General features: G+C 42.6%; 1 protein-coding gene across 1 annotated transcript; it reads right to left on the bottom strand.

The window, feature by feature from the left end:
• Positions 1-8,207: 8,207 nt before the first annotated feature.
• On the bottom strand, positions 8,208-14,709 carry LOC109553282 (beta-defensin 107A-like). The gene is made up of 2 exons (XM_019953249.2): positions 14,512-14,709; positions 8,208-10,837 (listed from the first exon to the last, which is right to left on the bottom strand). The coding sequence occupies exons 1-2, from the start codon at positions 14,579-14,581 to the stop codon at positions 10,695-10,697; spliced, it is 213 nt and encodes a 70-aa protein (XP_019808808.1). The 5' UTR covers positions 14,582-14,709; the 3' UTR covers positions 8,208-10,694.
• Positions 14,710-15,376: the final 667 nt, after the last annotated feature.

The following is a 15,376-nucleotide window of genomic DNA, read 5'->3' as shown; positions in this document are numbered from 1 at the left end:
AGGCTGAACAAAAGGGAACTTGCTCTCTCTCTGCCTTTTTGTCTTCAAGCTGGAAAATCTGTATTCTCCTGTGTTCAGATTTGGACTGTGTCGACTGAAAAGATGCTCAACTTGAGAGCTGCGAGTTAAGTTTTATTGGGGGCAATAGGAGGACTGCGGCCTGGGAGGCAGCACCTCAGGTAGTTCTGAGAGAATGCTCCAAAGAGGCAGTGGGGAAGGTCAATACATAAGATTTTGGTGAAGAGGGAGTTCAATATAATTATTTCAGTTCAGTTCAGTCACTCAATCATGTCCAACTCTCTGCAACCCTATGGACTGCAGCACCCCAGGCTTCCCTGTCCATCACCAACTCCCGGAGCTTGCTCAAACTCATGTCCATTGAGTCAGTGATGCCATCCAACCATCTCATCCTCTGTCATCCCCTTCTCCTCAATACCGTTAAACACTCATTTTACAAAAGGTTTTCTGCTAGTCAGGTGGGGCTGATGTGATCATGAAGGGATTTAGTGCTTTTCTAGGTATGAAGAGATGCAAGGGTTGAGATCATGAAATCAGCTTCTGAAAACATCTTAAATATCTAAAGACCTGTCTGTTAAGGAAATTAAATGAATAGTTTTGTTTAGGCTTCAGAGGCAAAGCAGAGCAGGCCTCTGACCTTGCTTCTAACCTGCCTGGACACTGCCCTGGGAGTGACTATGAGTGACTACCTGCTATGAGTGCAAGACTTGCAGCACTGTAGATAAAATGGGAGAGAAATCTCGAGATTGTTGAGACCCTGGAGGAGGCCTGGCCAACCAAGCCCCAGGCTTAAAACTACATTTCAAGTTTTACACAACAAAACAAATAGCATTAACATGAAACCAGAGCTGCACTGCCAAAGCATGCTCAAACTACCTCACAATTGCACTCATCTCACATGCTAGTAAAATGATGCTTAAAATTCTCCAAGCCAGGCTTCAACAGTAACTTCCAAATGTTCAAGCTGTTTTTAGACAAGGCAGAGGAACCAGAGATCAAATTGCCAACGTCCGCTGGATCATGGAAAAAGCAAGAGAGTTCCAGAAAAACATCTATTTCTGCTTTACTGACTATGCCAAAGCCTTTGACTGAATGGATCACAATAACTGTGGGAAATTCTGAAAGAGATGGGAATACCAGACCACCTGACCTGCCTCTTGAGAAACCTGTATGCAGGTCAGGAAGCAAAAGTTAGAACTGGACATGGAACAATAGACTGGTTCCAAATAGGAAAAGGAGTACGTCAAGGCTGTATATTGTCATCTTGCTTATTTAACTTATATGTAGAGTACATTATGAGAAACGCTGGGCTGGAAGAAGCACAAGTTGGAATCAAGATTACCGGGAGAAATATCGATAACCTCAGATATGCAGATGACACCACCCTTATGGCAGAAAGTGAAGGAGAACTAAAGAGCCTCTTGATGAAAGTGAAAGAGGAGAGTAAAAATTAGCTTAAAGCTCAACATTCAGAAAACTAAGATCATGGCATCTGGTCCCATCACTTCATGGCAAATAGATGGGGAAACAGTGGAAACAGTGGCTGACTTTATTTTTCTGGGCTCCAAAATCACTGCAGATGGTGACTGCAGCCATGAAATTAAAAGACACTTGCTCCTTGGAAGAAAAGTTATGACCAACCTAGATAGCATATTAAAAACCAGAAATATTACTTTGCCAACAAAGGTCCGTCTAGTCAAGGCTGTGGTTTTTCCAGTGGTCATGTATGGATGTGACAGTTGTGAGAGAGTCAGTTCCTAGGCAGGTTGATAAGGAGTCCAGGGGTCCCCAAGGAGAGAGGGGTCTGGAATTCTCAAGGAGGAAGAAAGGACAAATCTTTTCTTCCTTCTCTACATTCCTTAGGATTATATAACAATAATGTATCCTGCCTAAGGACGGTCTCTGGATTAAACTTTCTGTTATCTTAAAATGTAAATTATGGGAGTAGGTCTGGTGAGGTCTTTATGACCTCCAGACATTCTTTGGATTCATTGGAGAGTATATAACTTCATTGCTAACACTAGCAAGTGGGTACTCTTTCTGCCCCCTTCTGATGTATATAATGAGTGGCTTATTTTGTTAACAAATTCTTTGAACCTGAGATGAAAGTGAAAACTTTTGGCAAAACAAACACAAATTTACAATGACCTATGATAACCAAAATGTTAAGATTTTTAATAGTATATGTCTTGTGGCGAGTTTTACTTTTCTTTGTAAGACTTTTTTTTTTTTCCTTAAGATTTCACCCCAGTTTGAGTACATATCCAAAATCCACTGTTCTATTTTACCATGTTTGAATTACTACTTCTCGTATTCCTCTGAGCGGCCTAGCAAAGGAGCCCTGGTCCCCTGAGAGGCCCTGGACTGTGAGAGAATACATTTCTGTCCTTCTGAATCACCAAGTTTGTGGTAATTTGTTATGGCAACCTTAGGAAATCAAGGTTGCCTAAAATGTCCTAAGTAAGATGCCATTTGTGATATCTTTCATTAAAAAAAAATTTTTTTGTTGTTATTTTTGGCCGCATTGGGTCTTTGTTGCTCAGAATTGACTTTCTGTAGTGTGGTGAGTGGGGCCTGCTCTCTAGCTTTGGTGTGTGGGCTTTTTGTGGGAATGCCTTCTCTTGTTGCAGAGCATGGGCTCTAAGGCATGCCGGGCTCACTAGTTGTGGTGCTCAGGCTTGCTTACTTTCCCTGTAGCATGAATCCCCTGGGACCAGGGATGGAACCTATGTCACCTGCATTGGCAGGTGGATTCTTAACCACTGGACCACCAGGGAAGTCCCCATCTTTCAGTTTTTAATTGAAAGATTTTTAAGTTGATTAAATCAAATTGATTTTAGACTTTGAAGCGATTTCCTAAATTTTGCAGAATCTTAGGTAAGATGCAAATAGTATACACACACAGGAGCTGTAAAGGAAAAATCTTACAGTAAATCCAGCAGATACAGGTCAACTTGTGGAAATTTTGGTATCCAGTATTTTCTTCCTGTATTTACATCTGCCTTAACACATAGTGTCAGACTTTATTTTTTTGGGCTCCAGAATCACTGCAGATGGTGACTGCAGCCATGAAATTAAAAGATGCTTACTCCTTGGAAGGAAAGTTATGACCAACCTAGATAGCATATTGAAAAGCAGAGACATTACTTTGCCAACAAAGGTCCATCTAGTCAAGGCTATGGTTTTTCCAGTGGTCATGTATGGATGTGAGAGTTAGACTGTGAAGAAAGCTGAGCGCCGAAGAATTGATGCTTTTGAACTGTGGTGTTGGAGAAGACTCTTGAGAGTCCCTTGGACTGCAAGGAGATCCAACCAGTCCATTCTAAAGGAGATCATCCCTGGGTGTTCTTTGGAAGGAATGATGCTAAAGCTGAAACTCCAGTATTTTGGCCACCTCATGCGAAAAATTGACTCATTGGAAAAGACTCGGATGCTGGGAGGGATTGGGGGCAGGAGGAGAAGGGGACGACAGAGGATGAGATGGCTGGATGGCATCACCGACTCAATAGACATGAGTTTGAGTGAACTCTGGGAGTTGGTGATGGACAAGGAGGCCTGGCGTGCTGCGATTCATGGGGTTGCAAAGAGTTGGACACGACTGAGCAACTGAACTGAACTGAACTAACACACGCACACACACACACACACACACACACTTGATTTGAATGATATTACACCATCCATAAGCACCCATTAAGCCCCACACCATACTGTAGCCAGCACCTCCTCGCTGACCTTCTGCCATCTGTTCTGCCCAGACCTGCAGAAATCCAGACACCTGGGTTTGCATTCTATTAGAGAAGGTGTAGACAAGAGTTGTGCATGGTGCTTCTGACCAGCAGGGGTGTCAGTGGCCTGCACAAGCATTTTATAGGCTTCCTAGAGGACAGAAAATTGTGCAGTGGCTCAGGCTGGCATGGCCCCATCTCCATGGCTTGAAGTGCAGCACAGGCATTTCTTGGGCCAATAAGGGGCTCAGGTGCAGAGGCTCAGGTGAGCCCAGGACTCCCACCTTGTGGCTCTGCTTTTGGCAACAATGATCCTGGGTCCTTAGCTACAGTAGAAAATCTCAGGATTCTCAGGCAGTCGGTAACATATTTTTCAGCCTTTCCAGGATGGCAAGAACAGTGCCAGGACCCACTGGTGGAGTTAGAAGTTTGGGGTGGCTCTGGAGAATGAAGGAGGCTTCCTGGGTCTTCCAGGCCTGCACAAGACGGTACTGATCCCTGGAGGGAGGTTGCTCACACCCTAGAGGCTCAGTCAACCTGGGGATGTCCTCCACTGAACCCCCCACCAACAGGGTACCTCAGAAGGGGGACCAGGAACATTTCAGGGGGCTAGTCTCACAAGAGGAGACCGAGCAATAAAGCTTAGGTGTACATGTCTGAATTTGGGGGAAACATCAGTAGTGGTCTCTAGTGAATGGGACCCTCCTCCTGAACAGAGAAAGTGTAGTCAACGTTATACAACCACCACCACTGAAATAATCCACCCTAAGACTCATAGTAAATATAGTGATGGAAACAACAGCAATAATAGGGTGCTGGTCACAGTGACATTAATGTAATGATAATAACAAACCCAAAGGGATGGGAGATTAGAGCACAGACTCCTCAGAGTAAATGACTAGGTACCCAAACCTAGTCCTTGTGGGGTATTTTAGACCTGGACTCCTAGATTTTCACACAGGAAATTATGCCTTAAAGCAAACACAGGCAGCCGGCTGGGATAAAAAATCAACCAGGCCCAAGGCATTGGTGAACTTGCTGTAAGGCATGTCTGGGCAGGATGGCTCATGCCTTCAGTTCCTGGTCCCCCCACCCACCCACCCCCAAATGTAGACAAGCATGCACAATTTTGGGGTTACCTTGAATCTCTATGTGTAGCTTCTATTTTAGAAGAGCAGGGCTTGAAAGGGAAGATAGAGAACCAAGGTTTGGAATAAGGCCACCGGGACATAGTCAAGCTCTAAAGATGTTTAGTCCTTGGTCAGTTTACTTAGACTCATAGTAATCCTTCCAAGTAGGGCCCTGTTGCTTCCCTTTGTCCAGGTCTACAAGACTTTGTCATGGCTCTGTCTTGCCAGCATTTTAGAACCACTAACTCTTGGAGAACTTGAGCAGAGGAGTTTTTGAGACAAAAGAATTATTAGGAAAATGTCCTGTTTTCTATGACTCTGATCCTATTCATTTTCTTTCTTTTTAAAAAATACTTATTTGGCTGCACCAAGTCTTAGTTGCGACATGTGGGATCCTTTTTTAAGTTGCTTAAAAAGGTCCCACTTTTTTTTAAATTTTTTAATTAATATTTTTTTTTTTTTTACTTTACAATATTGTATTGGTTTTGCCATACATCAACATGAATCCGCCACGGGTGTACACGTGTTCCCCATCCTGAACCCCCCTCCCACCTCCCTCCCCATACCATCCCTCTGGGTCATCCCAGTGCACCAGCCCCAAGCTTCCAGTATCCTGCATCGAACCTGGACTGGTGACTTGTTTCTTATATGATATTATACATGTTTTAATTCCATTCTCCCAAATCATCCCCCCACCACAGAGTCCAAAAGACTGTTCTATACATCTGTGTCTCTTTTGCTGTCTCGCATACAGGGTTGTCTTTACCATCTTTATAAATTCCATATATATGTGTTAGTATACTGTATTAGTGTTTTTCTTTCTGGCTTACTTCACTCTGTATAATAGGCTCCAGTTTAATCCATCTCATTAGAACTGATTCAAATGTATTCTTTTTAATGGCTGAGTAATACTCCATTGTGTATATGTACCACAGCTTTCTTATCCATTCATCTGCTGATGGACATCTAATAGCCAGGACATGGAAGATCTCAGTGGGATCTAGTTCCCTGAGCAGAAATTGAACCTGGGCCCCCTGCAGTGGGATCATGGAGTCTTAGCTACTGGACCACCAGGGAAGTCCCTGATCCTGTTCATTTTCACTGATGGGACAGAGATAGTTCCAGAGCCCTGCAAAGCCTCTGACAGCCACTTCACCTACGTCAGCCTTCACCTGACCTGGTGTGTGGTTCATAACAATCAGAAGCGATGATTCCAAGGTCAGGTGACTTTCCACGGGGCTCCTCCGTGTGTAGGTCCTGGGGATTTTGTCTTGGGTGCAGGATTCTCTCAAGCTCTCATGTTCTCTAAACTTAACCAGGGTTTTTTGTTTTTGTTTTTTTTTTAATTATTTATTTGTTTATTTTGGCTGTGCTGGGTCTTCATTGCTTTGAGGGCTTTTCTCAGGTGGCGGTGAGCGGGGGCTATTCTTCATTGTTGTGCTTGGACTTCTTATTGCAGTGGCTTCTCTTGCTGCACAGTACAGGCTTTAGGGCACACGGACTTCATAGTCCTGGCTCATGGGCTCAGGAGTTGCGGTCCCCCCTCCAGAGTGCAGGCTCAGCAGTTGTGGTGCACAGGCTCAGTTGCTCTGCAGCATGTGGGATCCTCCAGGACCAGGAATCGAATCTGCATCTCCTGCATTGGCAGATGGACTCTCCACCACTGAGCCACCAGGGAAGTCCCTTCCCGTGCTTTTATAAATTTGTTCTGTTACCTGGGGAAATGTGGTTCAAGAAAGAATAAAGCGGCAGAGGAGAACAACAGAAGTTCCTGTGCATGAACAGATGGCGTGATGTCCCTCGGCAGCACACTAGGGCCAATGGAATGTCTTTGTTTGGATAATGAGGACATTTAATACTTAGTCAGGTATATCCAGGGTCATGGAGGTCCCATGAGAGCAGAATGGGCTTCCAGGGAGGACAGGGAGTCCTGGTTATGCTGGCTGCTCTGTTCTTCAGTGATGGGAATAAGCAGTTTGAATGGAAATGATTGTCAAATGGGAACATACTATGTTTATATTGACAATAGAATGGAAGATTACCAACAGCTGTCCTTCTGTTTCAGTTCAAGTGACTTAGGCTAGTTTGAGGAACCCATGGTTTTAAAGAGTAACTGGGCCTCTTTTCTGTGAACCCTCTCAAGACTCCAGTAACTAGTCAGTGGCTCCTCTCCTGTTCTGGGCTCCCCTGGGGCTCCCATCAGCTTGTGGAACTTGCCACCACATATGTTAGTTTGCTGGACATGGATGTGTCATGACAACTAAAATGGCGCTTCCACCCCTTAAGCTGAGCAGGAAGGTGAGCCATTTGTTCATTTCCATTCAGCATCTCTTTTCCAAATGGAAAAGTGCACGGCAGTGAAGTAGCAGTGGGTACAAAGCCCAGACTTGGGATCTGAGTTGCGCCTCTTGATTCTGGGACTCCCTGGAGGTAAGGGGCAAGAGCAGTGACCAGAGTGCATCTCAGATGCTCCTCTGTTCCTCAGTTTCAGGTGTTACGGGGCTGGAGACTTGGTTAGAAAACTTGTTTTAAAAATTCATTTTGTTTGCTGAGGATTTCCTAGTATGAAGCATTAGAGTGGGCACAGAACTCTGATTTTATACATATTCTAGGTGATTAGAATCAACTTCGTTCTGGAAACATGGACCTAGATGAAGGCTACTTCTAGCTCTGCTATTGTAGTGTTCCAAGTATTCCTATAAAACTGAGTATGAATCTAATACCAGTTTCTATGATTGAACAACTCACATGGTGTGTGTGTGTGTGTGTGTGATGTGTGCTCATGCACACACATGCAGCGTGAAAAGGTGAAACTATTCCTTATTCCATACAAAGCCCAAACCCAAATGTATAAGTAAACCTTAGGTAACTGACAGTGAGAATTCGCTAGTTTGATAGACTATACAGACTGAAGATGGTGCAGCTCTGAACACCCAACACCTTTAGTGAGGAGAGAGAAGGGAGGATGATAATTGCAATTTGCAGATTCTAATGAGTAATTTATGTAGATTAATGTAATGAGTGAATTGTGTGATTTATGAGGCAAAGAAAGCTTTCCTGAGGAAGCCATTTTTCACCTGAGTGTCTGAGTAAAGGGTAACAATATTGACTAAGATCTAGAATATTAAATGAAGATCAGTTGTGGAAAGAAAGTAATATATTGAAATGAAGGTAAGTTACTTTTGAGGTATCTATCAGAAATCCATTTAGATAAGACCTAACCCTGGTGGCTCAGCTGGTAAAGAATCTCCCTGCAGTGTGGGAGACCCGGGTTCTATTCCTGGGTTGGGAAGATCCCCTGGAGAAGGGGAAGGCTACCCACTCCAGTATTCTGGCCTGGAGAATTCCATGGACTGTATAGTCCAGAGGGTCACAAAGAGTTGGAAATGACTGAGCAACTTTCACCAATAAACTTTGGCAAGAAGTTCAAGTTGGAAACATAGTGTAGTTTTTCTTAAACAGGCTTCACTCAGGTGAGCAGAAACCATACTGAATATTTGAAACAGAGTGGATCTACTGCAGGTAACCAGGTGCACAGGGACTGACAGGTCAAAAGGGCACAGAGACTAAAAACCAGAGGACAGAGTTACCACCTCCATGCCACAAGGACGAATGATGATCAGAGATCTTTGGAGTTGACTCTGACATCTTTTTTTTTTTTTTTTTGGCCACACTGTGTGGCTTGTGGGATTTTAGTTCCTGGACCAGTTTTGAACATGGGCCACAGCACTGAAAGCGCCAAGTCCCAACCTCTAGGTCATCAGGAAACTCCTGACCCTGGTGTCTTTAAGATAAAAGAGTGACTAAGAGGCGTCTAAGAGGTCCCTTGTCTCTCGGTAGACGAGTCCCAGCATGAAGTGTGATGAAGGCTGAAGATGTTTCTATAGATTAAGAAGCAACTAGGGTGACAGAAAACATATAGTACCTTTCAAGTCATTTGGTGAGGAAAGGGAGAAAAGAGAAGAGGAGAGAAGGGAGAGAGAAAGTCTAGGTAAATTTAGATTCTCAAAGGCAGTTGGTTTTATCCCAGTCTGTTGATCAGGCACTGCTGGGAAAGCCAGAACCGGAGACCATTCCTCTGATTCCTATAGGTCATGTCCTCAGCCTGTTGCAGTTTTAAGAAATGAGCCATAAAGATAAGTGATAATACCAGAATATTTTCCCAAAAAAGTTTATTTCTCAAAGCTTTTTACAAATTGTCTTGCCCCAGGAAAGTTTGTTTTGCTGCATTCTCTCCTATGTATTAATATATCTTTATAGGAAGCAAGCTTAACCCAGGAGATGAGGGAATTGTCTAGAGCAGAGCTGAAGGATTTTGCCTTCTTCTGCTTTGAAAGGGTATGGTGTCAGTCTTCTAGGATGAAAATGGCACATGAGATAGGTTTTGCTCTGCCTGAAATCTGGGACTCCATATTTTGGCAAAACAGGATAAAGGCAAGCCTCAATTTGCTTCAAAGAGCAAGGATCTCAGGAGAGATTTTGGAAAGTGTCCACTTTTTTTTTTGCATCTGCTTTCAACTTTTTGTTCAATCTAACTTCTCATTTGAGCTGCTAAAAACTGTTCCGTCTTTATGTTGGCCTTGTTCTGTGCTCATCTAGCAGTTCTCTGTGGACATGCTAAGAACACAAGACCAAATGAGAAGTCTGAATAGAGGAGTAACTAAGCCTGTAACTGGGTGATCTTGAACTTGGATCGCTTCACCTATAATGAGGGTGTTGAATTAGATAATCTCGTTGGACTGTGAAGAAGGCTGAGTGCCAAAGAATCGATGCTTTTGAACTGTGGTGTTGGAGAAGACTCTTGAGAGTCCCTCGGACTGCAAGGAGATGCAACCAGTCCATTCTGAAGGAGATCAGCCCTGGGTGTTCTTTGGAAGGAATGATGCTAAAGCTGAAACTCCAGTACTTTGGCCACCTCATGCAAAGAGTTGACTCATTGGAAAAGACCTTGATGCTGGGAGGGATTGGGGGCAGGAGGAGAAGGGGACGACAGAGGATGAGATGGCTGGATGGCATCACTGACTCGATGGACATGAGTCTGAGTGAACTCCAGGAGTTGGTGATGGACAGGGAGGCCTGGCATGCTGTGATTCATGGGGTTGCAAAAAGTCGGACACGACTGAGCGACTGAACTAACTGACTGAGGGAGCTTAGTGCTTAAATAGACCATGATTTAATCAGCTCTCACTGCAAGTGGCCAGAATGAGGATGCTACTTAGTCTGTGGCCAGCTTAAATTTGGACAGGTCCAAATCTTTGTGGAACTCAATGTTCTAGATCAGACAGGGAACAGGAGACATTTTAAATAATTCCTCCGTATAAAGGAGAGAGAGGAGGGTGCTGCTGAGGAGGTCACAGTTGGTGTCCAGCAAGGGGTCCGTTTACCACAGAGTTGAGTCTCCTCACATTGCAAATAGCAGAATCTCGATGGAGACAGCCCCAGGTCACATGTCTGGTAGAAGCCAGGAGTATAACCTTAGAACTCAATTCATTAACTTGCTTTTCAACCTTTTCCATTCTACCTCTTTTATTAATTAGTTTACTAATTTTATCCATCAATAAAGTAACTAACAGCCCCTATATGAGGAAGGGGGATGCAAAGCAAACAAGACAGAGAGCTTCCTGCCCCGCCCCCAACTTCTCCCCATCCTGGAAGCTTGCAGCCTAGAAAAGGTATTTCCTGCAGCATCAGAGACTAGACTGACAACTTCAGAGAATCCCGACGTAGACGTCAAGGAGAGAAGATCTAGAGAGGTTCGCTGCACTGAGATCAAAGACAGAGCTACACCTCATTGATTTGTGTAGCTGCTGCTTAGCTTTTAATTATTGACTCTTTTTCTGCAGCAAAATGGTGTCAGTTCAGCTCTGCAGCCCCCTATCTTATCCTCAAAGGAAAGGCATTCGACTTCACAGCGACCATCCATTTTCAGACAGTGTATCTGTCTTTTAAGGCTTCTTGGGGCTAGAAAGCAAAGAAAGCAATTAGTCTTCAGTTATCTAGTACTTAATTACCAAAAACTTCGCCAGCCAGGCCAGCTTAGAATTCCCTGTGACCCGAATTCCAAGGAGATATGGGTTGTGAATCTAGCTATCAGATAAAGCAGATGTGACCTCAACAGCTGTTGTCTGAACTCACATCCCTGGTTCAGTATATACCGTGTCCTCCCATTGGATTCAATTAGGAAAAATGAAAAAGAGTTCCCTCTGCTGTTGTCTTTATTGGACATATACAAACAGAATGTTTCTTCCTGGGAGGAGACGATATGCTTTTGAATTCCAGTGAACAATCTTTTCCAAGAAATGTTTTTTTTTTTTTTTTTCTTGTCTCCAAAATAATAGTCTCTGATAAATAACAAAAGATAAAGCTTGTTTATTTACATTATAGGCAAATTAGTACTTTGGCATATGGTTGTGGAATTCCACATTTTTGCTATAAAGATCAAAAGAAACATAGTGCACTAACCTGCTCCATAAATACCATCAACGGAATATTATAATATTATCTTTACCAGCAACCTTAGGGCGCCTGAGGCAGTGTGTGCTCATTCAGAACAAAGAGACTAAGCTGAAAAGAGTAAAGTGTTTCAAGAGAGGAGTAATCGAAAAAATATTCTCTGGAAAAATAATTGAAAGAGCTGACAGTTATTCTCAAAAGGTGTAATACTTATGCTTGCAAAGCCACTCTGGGAGGGAAGTGTGGGCTGTCACACATCTCAGACATTACCATGTTGAAAGCTTGATGATGCCCAGGGTAGGGCTAACCAATGGAAAAAAAAAAATGTCAAGAACTTAGATTTCTGCTCAGAGTAAAGGGAAACATTTTCAGTAGTCCAAAGTTGAACTTGGGATATTGTGAGTTATAGATCACTGAAATTTATCAAGCATCAGAGCAGTCAATTGACATGTCGTATGTTTACATTGAATTGGGGCAAAGAATAACAATAATAATGATAAGAACAATGAGAACTGAATAATAATAATAGTTAACTCCATCAAATGCTCCTGGCACTGTTTAAGCAGTGCATATAGAGACCAAGAAGTCATTTTCACCTTCCATCTGTTAGTAAGTAGTAGAACCTCTGAGTTTTGTCTGGCTGCTCAGGGAAGATTCCCCTGGAGAAAGAAACGGCAACCCACTCTAGTACTCTTGCCTGGAAAATTCCATGGGATACAATCCATGGGATTGCAAAGAGTCACAGGACTGAGCTACTTCACTTTCACTTTCACTTTTCAGATCCTTAGCTAAAGATGACTGTTTCTGGTTTTCTATTTCCGTCTAGCCTCGTGAATGATTTTGGACCAATAAAATAGGACTGGAGTGATATGAGCTGTTTCTGTTTTACTCAATTTTTATTCCTTCCTTTTAGAGCATCTTAGAATCAGTGACATAGTCACCTGTTTGGGATGGCAAGATTGACCTTCCTCCCTGATCCCAGCATGGCTTACCTGATGGAGAAGAGCCTTCTTCCCAACCTACTCAATTACCTCTTTTGGAACTTTTACATGAGAGAGAAATAAACTTCCTTTTTTCTATTACTCTAGTTTAAGGCTTTTGTTCTCTTTTTAATTAAAACCAGTTGGCCTATACTCTAATTAATATAATAAAATGTCTTAATCTTGAAAAAAATGCCCTATTATTATTATTTCCATTTATAGGAAATAAATTGAAACACAGAGTTCATAAATCTTATGAGGACTGGAGCTGAGATAGGCCTCAAATATGTTGGCATTATAGTCTGTGTTCATCACCTCTTTTATTAATCATTAAACCCACTTGCAATGCTGAGATTCTGTGTGACTGTTGTGGCGGTAGCCCTAGACTGTGCTCCTTATTGAGAAACAAGCATGTCTGAGCTGAGTTTTGGAAATAAGAAGCTCTTACACATCTCCTTCTACAGTTGATTTGAATCAGCTGGAGTCTGGATGGAAGGAGATGGAGCTGCTGCTGCTGCTAAGTCGCTTCAGTCGTGTCCGACTCTGTGCGACCCCATAGACGGCAGTCCACCAGGCTCCCCCGTCCCTGGGATTCTCCAGGCAAGAACAGTGGAGTGGGTTGCCATTTCCTTCTCCAATACATGAAAGTGAAAAGTGCAAGTGATGTTGCTCAGTCGTGTCCGACTCTTAGCGACCCCATAGACGGCAGTCTGTCCAGGCTCCTCTGTCCATGGGATTCTCCAGGCAAGAGTAGTGGAGTGGGGTGCCATTGCCTTCTCCAAGGAGATGGAGAGGACAGCTTAAAACTTGTTTCCTTAGCCTGGATTCGTTGTCTGACTTCACCCCCCGGTCCCACTCCCACCCCCGGCACCCCAAGAAAGAGACTGAGGCCGAAGTTAAGAAACTGACTTTACAAGAGATGGTTTGAAACATGAAGGCAATGTTCCTCAGCTCTGTTCTTTATTTCTAGTCCTGCGGGTTTTCAAAATTTTCAAAAGTGCGATGCAAACAACGACCTTCCAGGAAGCCTTTCCTGGTCTCCCCATTTGGAAACAAACTTCTGCTTCTGTGGCTTCTCTTTTACTTTTCTTCTTCATGGCACTTGTGAGCACTGTTTTGTATCATAATTATTTGTGATATATTTGCATTCTAAACTTATTACATGCTTATTTGTTACTATGGGCAACCTATTTTTGATCAACACAGAAATAATAGACTAATAAACAGTAAGTAAATTAAGAGCAAAGGCCACACTCTAATGTTCACCTCCACTTTACCTCCTTCTGTTGTAGTCCCTAGAACAATTTCTCATTAGTGGTAACACACATTCAATAGATGTTGGGACAGGGGAGCTTGGCTTGCTGCAGTCCACGGGGTTGCAGAGAGTCAGACAGGACTGAGCAACTGAACAACAAAAAGCTAGGTACTGAGGCCAGATTGTGCAGTAAGTAAGTGTAGCAATTCAGAAACCACGAAGAAGAAATAGACAAGATGTTGTATGATGCATGGAGAACCCCATGAGGAAAGGCATCATAACAAAAGGAATGAAGGATGGTTGAGAAGGGAATGAACATAAAAGTTGATTAGGGATAAAGTCTTGGCTGTATGGAGTAAAAAGAACCCATTTCTAAGGACTCAAGGACTTCAAAGAAAACTAATCAAGGTGTTAGTGCTTTAAAGGATATAATTTTCCATCCGTGTGTAAGAGCCAGAAAAAAGGTTCAAGATAATCTAGGATTAGGAGATCTGCACCAGTTAGTTAGACTTGAAAAAATAGACTAAGGACCATCATGAGTTTAGTTTCTAGGCTACAGAGGCTATATTTCTCTAAATTAACAAGTTCTTTTGGAGTTTGTCTCTAACATTTTCTCTCATTTTAAAGCAATCACTTTGTTATACTTTGCAGATAGGTCAAAGATCATAGGAGGAAAGAGATTTAAACATAAAGAGAACTCTGAACCCCTTTGTAGAGCTTTTAGGGAAATTAACGAGATACTCTTCTGATTGAAGGTGGCCTGAATCAGTGTGGCCACAATGATTTGTGTCTAAGCTTAGGAAAAGATTTCCTGTAACTGGTTTGTTCTGGGACCTTTTCAGGACATAGGGCTGAGTCATGTACTCTTCTGAAAGCTGAGCTTTCTTCTCAAAAGACAGATCCTGAACAGACTGCCATCCTTACATCAATAAAGATTTCCCGCTTACCTGAGAAAATCTGAGCAAGAAGAATCATGGCAGCAAACATTAAGAAGAAGGTTTTCATGGCTCCAGGCATCAGTGGAGAGAGGATGAAGGAGGTACAGTGGCAGGAATCTAGCTGTTTTATTGAGGGAAATTGATTAAAACAAGTTCTACAGCTCTGAAACAGTGGAACATCAATTTTGGTTTGTAGTGTTCATTAAGAGTGAACTATTTTCCATGCCCCACTGAATAATATGTGGGCTGCTGGGTCAGGTTTTACCTAAGTAAACACTTAGGAGAGAGTACCTTGTCTTCTCCTGTCTTCCTACCTGGAATGCTGTCTTCTACATCTCTGTCCAGATTTCTCCTATGTTCCCGAAACCCCTTCTCAAGCCCTACCACTTCCATAGAGTCCATAACCACCATTCCTTTTATCCTTGTCTGAGATTTTACATGCAATTTGCTTTTATAAGATTCACTCAGCCATTATTGATTGGCACTGGGTATATATCTTTTTCAAATTATACTCTATGAAAAAAATTGATCTCCTCATTTGTATTGTAAACTCCATAAAGGAAAATAACTTTCTTCTCATCTTTTTTCTTCCCATTCATTCCTTACAACAGTATTTTTAACAATAGGTGCTCAAAATATATGTATTTGACTTATTGGTTGATAGCTGGCTGGTTAGAGGAATCCGTGAATAATTAAGCAATCAGTATGAGAACTGTCATTAAATGTTCAAAGTTTTTACACATGTAAGATATGATTACTCAGGGTAATAATGTTAGTATTACATATGCCTATAGTTTATATTTTCTGGGAATAGTATTCATTCAACCAATATGTGTTGGACAGTGTGTAATGTCCAACAAATACCATGTGTATT

This window comes from Bos indicus, chromosome 27, assembly GCF_029378745.1.
Source record: "Bos indicus isolate NIAB-ARS_2022 breed Sahiwal x Tharparkar chromosome 27, NIAB-ARS_B.indTharparkar_mat_pri_1.0, whole genome shotgun sequence".
In the NCBI taxonomy this organism is placed as follows: Eukaryota; Metazoa; Chordata; class Mammalia; order Artiodactyla; family Bovidae; genus Bos; species Bos indicus.
This window is presented reverse-complemented; position numbering and strand designations above follow the sequence as displayed.